This window comes from Mirounga leonina, unplaced genomic scaffold, assembly GCF_011800145.1.
Source record: "Mirounga leonina isolate KUSES-001 unplaced genomic scaffold, KU_Mleo_1.0 Mir_154, whole genome shotgun sequence".
NCBI classification, from domain to species: Eukaryota; Metazoa; Chordata; class Mammalia; order Carnivora; family Phocidae; genus Mirounga; species Mirounga leonina.
In genome coordinates, this window is record NW_023270389.1 from 11,403,386 (window position 1) to 11,413,362 (window position 9,977).

Here is a 9,977-nt window from a genome sequence, read left to right on the forward strand (position 1 = left end):
TATTTACATTATAGGGCAGGAAAAGGATACAAAAGAAGCCTCTTGGTCAAGCGTGTAAAGCCAAAGCTCTAAAACTCAATTCTCAGTAGGGTGTGGACCCGGATATTTAAAAAAAAAAAAAAAAAAAAAAACCCTGAAGACTGAGAAACAGGCAAAAAGGTAATCTGCAACACGGATGCCCTGTCCCCGGGGAAAATGAGCCCTCAGGGAGTTTGGACAAGGTCATCTTCTGTACACATTAATCTGGCTCCCGGGACAATCCCTGCAAGGTTCTGACTGCTGACATTTCTAGGCTGATTCTTAATCAGACGATTCGAATTTCAGGGCCAAATATACTTGGCCTGATAGTATCTCCAATCTGGGGATGGGATGGGGAAGGTCTTCATCGGACAGGCCTGGGCAGCTCTGGTCCCTTCCAGGGTCACACTTACATTCCTCCGAGGGGACTCAGCGACTTCTCCGGGGCGGGTCAGCATCCCTGGGCCCGCCGGGGAGCGACATCCTCCAAGCCCATCACAGGCTGCCTCCTCCCGTCACCTGTGGGCCGTGGAGGCCTGGCTCTCCCACTAAACTCTGCTTGGCTTTTTCTTCCACTTCGGTCTGTTTTCCCCGAGTCCCAGTGTGCCCAGGCAAGCTGTCAACGTCTTTCATCATTTGAGTGAAAACAAGACCGTTTGTTTTCTCTTTTCCTCACAAATATTAATGATGCAGAACTGGATCTAAGTTCATCTTCAACATGAGCCTCCAGAATGTCTAGCTACAACTTTCTCCTACACCGGTTCCTTTTTCTGTCCATCTGTCTGTGTCTGTCTTCCCCAGCCACCTTCTCCACGTTCTGGTGCCACCTGGTTGGCTTGACTGGTGAGGCCTGAGCACTGAGGCCTCCTGTGCTGGGCCTGGGGAACTGCTCAGGGCAGCACACAGGTGTTGCCACCCACCCTACAGACTGATCAGCAACAACTATTTGGGCTTCTGGATATTCTGGCAACAGTCGGAACGGCGGCCTATCTGGGGGTTGGCGGAGGGGTACGCTAAGAGGAGCCTCCTCTTTCTTTCACCTCCCTGGCCAATGATCCAATGGCAGTCCCTGGGTCATCCTGGGCGGAGTGTCCAGCCCAGGACCCATGCGGCGCTGAGCTCTGAATCCAGGTGAGACCAGCTTGGCAGCCCCGAAGAGGAAAGGATGCTACAAAGGCAGCCAGTGAGAGCTCATGGGCCCCAGGGGGATTTTCAGCACCAGCCTTGGCACCCCTAGACCCCCAGCATCCCTGGTCCCTACCCGGAGCTGCAAGCCCAGCCCACCTAAGGTTTCCCGGGGCTGATAAACCAGCCCTGGCTCCCCAACTTCCGCTCCTCCTGTCCACCATCTTTCTACTTCCAGCACACCTGTCTCCTACTTACTGGTTCCTTCTCTAAATCACACACTTTCCTTGCCAGGCGCCGTGTCTCCCTCTCTCCCAAGACAAAGCGCCTCTGGGTGGCCTGGCGCAGTCGGGCGATGGTGCCTGGCAGCTGAGTCAGGAGGCCCGGCCATCGGCCAGCCACAGGCCTGGCCCGGGCCCCATGGAACGGCTCCCTCCAGCACCTCTCCAGCCCACCGGCCTGCCTCTGCACCCCTCCCTCCCACCAGGCCAGCAACCCATTCCTGTCCCTGGGCGGGGGGCCGGGGGGGGTTGGTTAACAAGCTTTATCTGCTTTCAACAGTCACACACGTCATCAACAGTTTTCAAAGCATCCCCACCTTCAAAGAGATTTTCCTTCCTTCCTTCTTCTCAAGCCCGTAATTCCACCCCTGGTGACTAAGGGGTGGAGGAAGGAGCTGGGGCACATGACAAACAGCTCCTCTGCTGGCCCCAGAACGGAGGCAGCCAAGGGCTGTGAGCGCCGTGTCAGCCTGCGACCCTTCCAGAACGTAACAAATCGTCAAAACCCCTGTCCCGCCTCGTAATCACCCCTCCGCTACCCACCCAGAGCGTCTGCCAGGTGTCTGCCTCCGGGCCAGCCCCCCGGCCACCTGCGCGGGAAACCTTCGGCGTTCGCACACTGAAACCCCAAACCTAACACGGCCGGATTCCCTGCGGGATTGTCCATCGGAGCCACGGGTGTCCTAGAGTCCTGAAAAGCTCAGCGGATGGGCAGGCACGTTCCGTTCATAACATTCATCCAACGCAACAAGGAGAGACATTGACTTCCTCCAAGGATTCTGTGGGTTCACGTCTGAGATGGTCCCGGAGCGGAGCTTCCATCCGTGCTGGTGCGTCTGCCCCGCAGCTCCCGCTAGCGGACGAACGAGACCACGCTGGTGGCTACTCCGAACGGGGCCGAGTAGGCCGCAGCGAAGCCCTGCAGGCCGATGACCACGTAGCGGCACCCCTTGGTGACCACCTTCCCAACATTCTGTTTTTCAGGAGAGAAGAGAAAAGCACAGGGGCGGGTTAGGCAACTCCGTAGTCCCTCACACGCCACGGTGACCTACGTAAAGGACCATTCTGCCGCCTTCTCTCAGGGCAAATCATCTTGCAAAGTACTTTCAAGCACTGCACGCTTCCAGATAACTCGGACATCCTGATTCAGAGCTCAGCGCCCCATGGGTCCCATGCTGGATGCTCCCCCAGCATGACCCAGGGGCTGCCACTGGGCCACTGGCCAGGGAGGTGAAAGCCAACAGTAGTGAGGCTGCTAGCTCTGAAACCAAACCGGTTTTGTTGTCAAAGTAGGCTCCATGCCCACCAGGGGCTTGAACTCACGGCCCTGAGATCAAGAGTCCCGTACATGCTCTACTGACTGAACCAGTCAGGCGCCCCTGGTTTTACTGTTAAGCCAAAGCCTACTCTTCTCTGTTCCAGCCCAGTCACTGCATCATCTGGAAGCTGGGCTAAGGGTTCCTTCCTTCACCTTTATCTGAAAGCCCACCCTGCCGTCCCTCTATCTCCAGCGCAGATTCCTGTCCAGCCCGCACATCCGTCTCCAGACTCTCCCGCTATTCTCAGACTGCTGCATCCTCCAGTACAATGATTAGCTCCTTGAGGGTAATGACTACACCCTGCTTTCTCGCAATCCACTCCTTTTCTGCAGGGCCTGGTGCTGGACAGGGGACATCCCAGGGATTCAAATGGAATGGCAACAGGAAGCAGAGAGACCCTCCCCCCCACTCATATCGATGGTGCTGCTGCCCACCCCCCCCTTCTGCTTCCCACCCCCAGCTTTCGTCATCACTCTCAATGATGTCAACATCCATGTGGGTGACTTGGACCCTACCACCCACCTTGTCTCCCAGCCCCCTGACCTTCCCAACTCCAATAAGCACCTAAGATTCCTGGTTTCGCTCAAAACCCCTGATCACAATCACAAAGCTCAGGGCCAGCGCTGCCTGGCAAACCTGGTCTGTCTGTCTAGCAGGCTGACCTTCCCTCTCTCCCAGATGAAGGGGCTTTCTTGTGCTCCTTGCTGTACTCCCAGCACCCAGAAAGGGCCCGGATCTTTCCTTTGGAACCTCGAAAGCTCCATAAGGAGCCCCGGGAAAGAGCCAGGTAACATCTATGGCTTCTCTAGACACTGACTCCTGGCATTGTGCCCATTGACTTCTCAGTGAGACATTAGGGTTCATGCGTGGGGTGCAGGGTGGCACGAGGTTGCTAAGAGAGACATCTCCTTAAATGTATAGTAAGATTCAGTGGGAGAATTTTACTTCCCTCCCTGAAATAACAGTAACAAAAGACTGTTCTCTGGGAGCAAGTGTAACAGTCCTTTACGGTCCTTTATAAGTAATGCCAACCAGAATCACGGATGGCCTGCATTAAACTTGACATTTCTGGCCCTTGGACATCCACTTTGCTCAGCGTGCTATTTGCAAAAACTGCCCGTCGCTTCATCTTTGCCATTTAGAAAAAAGCTACTAAAATAGCTCATTAGCTGGAATACTGTCAAAACACAGGTTCGAGAGAAGCGATACAAAGAAATGTAAAATATCTATCGATGACCATTTCGGTGTCATTTGAGGGAGGTTTTGTATTCTTTGATGTGGGTCAAGTTTTCAACCCAAATAATCTCTCAGAGAAGCAATGAGGCATGGGGGACCCAGGGGAGCGGGTCGGCTGCAGAATGCCCCCCAGTCCCAAGAACCTGTAAATACGTGGCTTTATAGGGTCAAAGGGATTTTGCAGATGTGCTTAAATTAAGGGTCCTAAGATGGGGGAGATGGTCCTGGATTATCCAGGTGGGGCCAATCATTATAAGGGCCGCTATATATGTATAAGGACCCAAAGGAGGACAACCGTCCTTGTTAAGAGGGACACAGGGGTCATACAGAAGGCAATGTCATGACAGAGAGATCTGTGGACCTCTGCTGCTGGCTGGGATGCGGGAGGATGGGGACCTCTGGAAGCTGGAAAGAGCATCGAAACTGGTTTTTCCCTGGGGCCTCCAGGGAAACCAGCCTGCGGACCTTAGCACAGTGACACTGATTTCCGATTTCCGATTTCTGGCCTCCAGACCCGTACAGCTGGTGTTGGTCCTAAACCACTGCGTTGGTGGTGATCTATTACAGCTGTGCAAGGATGGCACTTTCTGGGGGTTCTCTGGATTCAACTAACCCCCAGGGAAGTCAGGGATTCCCTGCCCCCCCCCCAGTTTCCAAAAAAAACAACCCAAACAAACAAAAACAAAAACAAAAACAAAAACCCAGCTGCCAACAAAGATCACTTTCCCCAGAATGTGAAGATCAAGTCTTCAGTTTTGGAATGTGGTGAGGACCGAGGCACAACGCTGAGCCGGGTGATCAGCTACAGGAGGTTACTGAGTTCTGATTAAAAACGAATCAGAAAGTCAACAGTCCTACGGGGGTCTCTCCTTCAGCCCGAGCCAGCAGCCAACAGTCACAAAAGCCTTGCCACCTGCCAGGTGAGCTCGGAGATCTCTGCGGGGAGGGCATTTACTCTTGCCCATAACCCTCGACTTACCCCTTGTCACTCATAAGGAAACTGAGGCGAAGCGGTGGGCCCAGCCCAGGGTCACCAAACCAACAAGGCACAGGGCGGGGCTTGAGCCTGGCAGCCTTGAGCCTTTCTTACCTGCTGCCACCTCCAGCAGGAGGACAGTTTTTCTCCCTCTTGAGCTAAAGGCTCCTCCACACATTGTATTTCCCCCTCCGACCCTCTCCCAGCTGCCTGATGGATAAAACGTGTGTACTTTCCTCATCCACACCCCTCCTGCGGCTCTCAGGGGTGCCTGGGAAAGGCGACCTCTCATCTTAAGTTTTGGGGGTTAGTCCCCTCAACCCAACTGCCAGGTGAGACTCCTGCCTCCCAGCCTGGCTACCCTCCAGCTGTGCGGCCTCGAACAGCGCACCTTCCTTAAACTCCAGCTTCCATAGCTGCACCCTGGGGGGGAGGGGGGGCACTTTCCAAGGTTCTGGGCGTGACTCAGGGGTCTCACCCATGAAATGCGCAGCAGAGCTCTTGGCATGCTGCAGCAGAACAACAAATGTCTGTTCCTTCCCCTCCCCTGGACCCAGAAAATGGCCCTTTCCGAACAATGAAAGCACCACGTGAGCACGAGCGTCATTACTTACAAATGACCAGGGAATGCTGCTGGGCAAGAGTCCAGGCACGCAGCCCCTGAGCCCTGAGCCTCCTTCGAGAGGCTGGACCAGCTGGACACTGGGGTCTGCGCCTGGCTGGGACCCCAGGGCAGCAGGAGAGAAGAAACCCTTTCGCATGTCACAAAGGCCCAATGCTTCTCTTTAAACAGAAGCAGGGAGTCGGGTGCAGGGCTGGAGCGGTGAACAGATGATTAGGAACTGCCAAGCCCCCTTCCTTGAAGGAAAAGCCATCCATTAACAATGTGGCGCGTCCGGGGGCGCCTGGGTGGCTCAGTCGTTAAGCGTCTGCCTTCGCTCAGGTCATGGTCGCAGGGTCCTGGGATCGAGCCCCGCATCGGGCTCCCTGCTCGGCGGGGGGCCTGCCTCTCCCACTCCCGCTGCTTATGTTCCCTCTCTCGCTGTGTCTCTGTCAAATAAATAAATAAGTAAAAATCTTATAAAACAACAACAACAACGTGGCGTGTCTGCAGGTCCCTCCTTACTCCACTGGGCCCAGGAAAGGGAAAGACTCAATGGTGGCTAAAGCCTGGAGACTTACCTCCCCACACCTCTAGCGGAGGCTTGCCTGTTGCCGTAGATTTTCAGCAAAGAGGGGTGGGCTCTTCTCTTCCTCCATGTTGGGACCTAACTGGTTACCTTCCCAGACACCTCCAAGAAGGTGGGAAGTTGAAGGCAGAGAGGGCGCATCCAACCCTAGCTGGACAGTGTCCTCTCATACGGCTTCCGGTGTCTACTGAACTAGGGTGAGACACGACCGAGCTTCCGCTGCCATAAAAATTAACCATTTTAAAGTGAAAAGTTTGGTAGCATCTAGTACATTGGCAGTGTCGTGCGACCAGCATCTCTACCTACTTCCAAAACATCTTTACCATCACCAAAAGGAGAGCTGCACCTGTTACACACTTGCCCCCCCCCCATTTTTCCTTCTCCCCAGTCCCTGACAACCACCCATCTGCTTCCCTCTCTCTGCATTTACCTATTTGGGACATTCTATAGAAACGGAATCATACACGCATACAGTATGTGATCCTGTGTGTCTGGTTTTTTCCACTTAGCATAATGTTTTCGAGGTTCATCTGAGACAGGGAAACTAAAGGGACCTCATGAAAAACTTCTTTTTTCCTTCTTTTTCCTGCTTCTGTTTTGGCCAGGACCTACACTGTCGCCCTTGACACACCTTATAGAACAGATAATGTATGTTCTCCATGTAAAGGTCAAGGATTTAATAATTGCTTTGGAGTCTCCCAGCACAACAGGTAACATCTAAGGAGTGACCAGGCAGGGTGCTTCCAAGACCGCTGACTGACTCATCAAGATCCCTGGCTCCTGGGCCTAAATCACTTACGGACACCTCAACACTCGTCTTTGTTCCTAGATGCCTGAGAAGACACTTGCACCAGCCCATTATCCTCAGTAAAAACGCCAAGTCTCAGTACAAACCCCATGCCCAGACGAGACTCACTTTTCTTTCCAAGTCTCCAAGACACTCTGTACCTATATTCTCTGTGTCTTCAATAAACTCTGCTCTCACTTCCTCTTGGCTCGAGTTCTGAGTGCCATCCTGCACGGAGCCAAGGACCCTCCTCGGACCCAGCCAGCCTCCATCATATCCACGTTGTGGCCCGCGTAATGGTACTCCATTCCTTTTTATGACTGACTAATATTTCACCATATGTATATACCACATTTTATCATTTATCAGTTGTTTCCACCTTTTGGCTATTTTGAATAATGCTGCAACGAACATGTGAATATGTTCTCTTGCTCAAATATATATATATATATGTATATTTCAGTACTTATTTTCAATTATTTTGGGTATATACCTAGGAGCTGAATTGCTGAATCATATGGTAGTTCTATGCTTAATTTTTGGAAGAACCTTCAAACTGTGTACCACAGTAATTGCACCATTTTACATTTCCATTAGCAATTTGCAGAATTCCAATTTCTCCACATCCTTGCCAACATTTGCTATTTTTTGTTTGTTTGGGTTTTTTTTTGGTTCTTTGTTTTTTAAATAATAGCCATCCTAGTGAGTGGGAGGTAGTAACTCGTCGTTAACCTGTGAGACCTCAATCTTCTCTGCCAGGTTCTCAGGTCACCATTGATTTCAAACTGTCCCTGACTTTACAGCCTCATCCCTGAGGGCTCTGTACCATGAGGCTCCATGGTGGCGCCCCGACTCTGCCAGGATCTCCCTGGGAGGCATGGACTTCACTAGGGCAGGACCGCACTGTATCTGGTTTCTGATCTCTAATGGTTAGCACAATCCCTGCACGAAATGAGCACCCAAAAACCATCTTCAGGTGCCTGCCCGACCTGAGAGGTACAGTATCCGTTCGCCCGCTGAGAGGCCAGTGGTGGTTTCTTTGTGCTCAACTGAGACCAGGAAGTGGGTGATCAGTTCTAGCAGGACTCTGAGCCTGAGAGTCCCGACCTCAGAGTTTTGTTTTGTTTTTTTAAAGATTTTATTTATTCATTAGAGACAGAGAGAGAGAGAGAGGCAGAGGGAGAAGCAGGCTCCCAAGGAGCAGGGAGCCCGATGCGGGACTCGATCCCAGGACCCTGAGATCATGACCTGAGCCGAAGGCAGACGCTTAACGACTGACTGAGCCACCCAGGCGCCCCCGACCTCAGAGTTTTTAGTAATATCCTGTACCACTCACTGCCTGCCCGTACACTGGGCCCAAAGCTGCTGACGGGCTTTTACAGGGGATGATACACCGAAGTTTCTAGGAGCAGAGACCAGATGGTTTTAGATAGGCTAAGAGGCCACTGGAGGACACAGATAATGAGACCGTGAATCAGATGGGGCCTTTGGCCAGGACACAATGAGTTTTATGATGATCTTCTGGGTGGCCTTGTCCAGCCCCGAGGGGCAGGGGCAGAGGCACCTGGGCACTGCCTTGGGCTTTGATCTCTGAGAAGGACACTGTCATTTTATCCCATATTCATATTCTCTCTCTCTCTCCTCCTCTGTCTCCCCTCCTTCCTCTGCCCCCCAGCCCCCAAGGCAAAAGGCAGTCGTATGTCCGCAGGTCCCAGAGTACACCGATAGCCAGCTGGGGGAAGAGAAAAGTAGATTCAACAAGTGCCTATTTACGTATTGTTGAGCTCCCAGGCCCTGGAAATATCCTTGGGAATACTTGAGGAGAATAACCCAATTCTCAGCTGGTGGGATATCCTGGCGAGGACGTTGCCAGAGAACAGATGAACTGGCCTGCAACTCCCTATTTTCCAACTGGGTCTCCTTCTGTAAGTCGCCTAACCACTCAAATGCCTCAGTATTCCCATCTGTAAAACAGGGACACGGATTTCTGTCCTCCCAACTGTGCAAGGGAGTGTAAGACACACCAGGATGAGAACCACGGGGAACGCTGGGACTTGCTGGGAACGTGACCAAGCGGCCAGCCCCGGAGGAGCGGGTGGATTGGTGGCCCCCGCCCTCCCGCAAAGCTCCGGTTTGGCGCCTCTCATTACTTGCGCTTTACTTTTCCTTCACCTCCCAGTCGACAGACGGAACCCTCTTCCGTGCCTGTTAACGACCGCTGGCCAGGGGGCGCAGGGGCAGCCCGGAGAAGCCGCGCGCAGCCGGCCGCTGGGGACCCGACGGCCACCCTCCGGGCGATCGGGCAGGCAGCGGGGGGTCGGGCCGCCCGCACCCCGAGCCCGCGGGCGGTGGCAGGCGTGGGGCCCTACCTTGCCGTACTTCTTCAGCTTCTGCCGGTACCTCCTCCTGGGCTTCTCGCCGGCGGCCGGCTCGTCCAGCGGCTCGTAGCGCTCGGGGAGGACGGCCAGGTGCACCTTGCGCGCGCTGCGGGCCCCCGGGCGCCCCGCGCTCGCCCCGCTCGCCGCCTCGTCCGCGCGCTCCGGCTGCTCCAGGAGGGCGGCCGCCTCCTCGGCCCCCTCCGCCCGCGCTCGCGCTCGCGCCCGGGGCCCGCGGCGCAGGAAACCACTCGCCGCCTTGCTTCGGAGCCTGGCTCCCACCGTCATGATGCCACGGCCCCGCTGGCGAAGGTCGGGGCGAGAAGACGCCAACCTCAGCGCCCCGCCCGCTCCTGCGCCTGCGCCCCCGCCTGCCCGCCCCCCTGCCCGCCCCCCTGCCCGCCCCAGCCCGACGGGGCGTGGGTAGAGGCGTGGGGGTGGGGAACTTGGGTGGCAGCGCCCCCTGGCCGCGGGGCCCGGAATTGCGCGCTCAGCCCCACCTGCCCGCATCCTACCTGGCGGCCAAAGCGGGGGACACCCCGAAAGCTGGGTGCCCAGTGAACGTACGAAACACGTTCAGCCGCACGTGCAACGGAATAAATGAACCCCAAATAACGAGGCGTCATTTGCCACGCTCGGGATGATGATGATGATGATAATAACAGTAAAG

At 54.7% G+C, this 9,977-nt stretch overlaps 1 protein-coding gene across 1 annotated transcript; it reads right to left on the reverse strand.

Moving 5' to 3' along the window:
• Window positions 1-275: 275 nt before the first annotated feature.
• On the reverse strand, window positions 276-9,653 carry CUNH1orf115 (chromosome unknown C1orf115 homolog). Its single transcript, XM_035010090.1, has 2 exons — window positions 9,302-9,653; window positions 276-2,397 (listed from the first exon to the last, which is right to left on the reverse strand). The coding sequence occupies exons 1-2, from the start codon at window positions 9,593-9,595 to the stop codon at window positions 2,278-2,280; spliced, it is 414 nt and encodes a 137-aa protein (XP_034865981.1). The 5' UTR covers window positions 9,596-9,653; the 3' UTR covers window positions 276-2,277.
• Window positions 9,654-9,977: the final 324 nt, after the last annotated feature.

Bases quoted from the DNA above. Each gene is read 5' to 3' on its own strand.
- CUNH1orf115 (XM_035010090.1), bottom strand. From the start codon at position 9,595: ATGACGGTGGGAGCCAGGCTCCGAAGCAAGGCGGCGAGTGGTTTCCTG. The intron at 2,398-9,301 runs GTAGGGCCCCAC...CCTGAAAAACAG, and splicing joins AGCTGAAGAAGTACGGCAAG to AATGTTGGGAAGGTGGTCAC.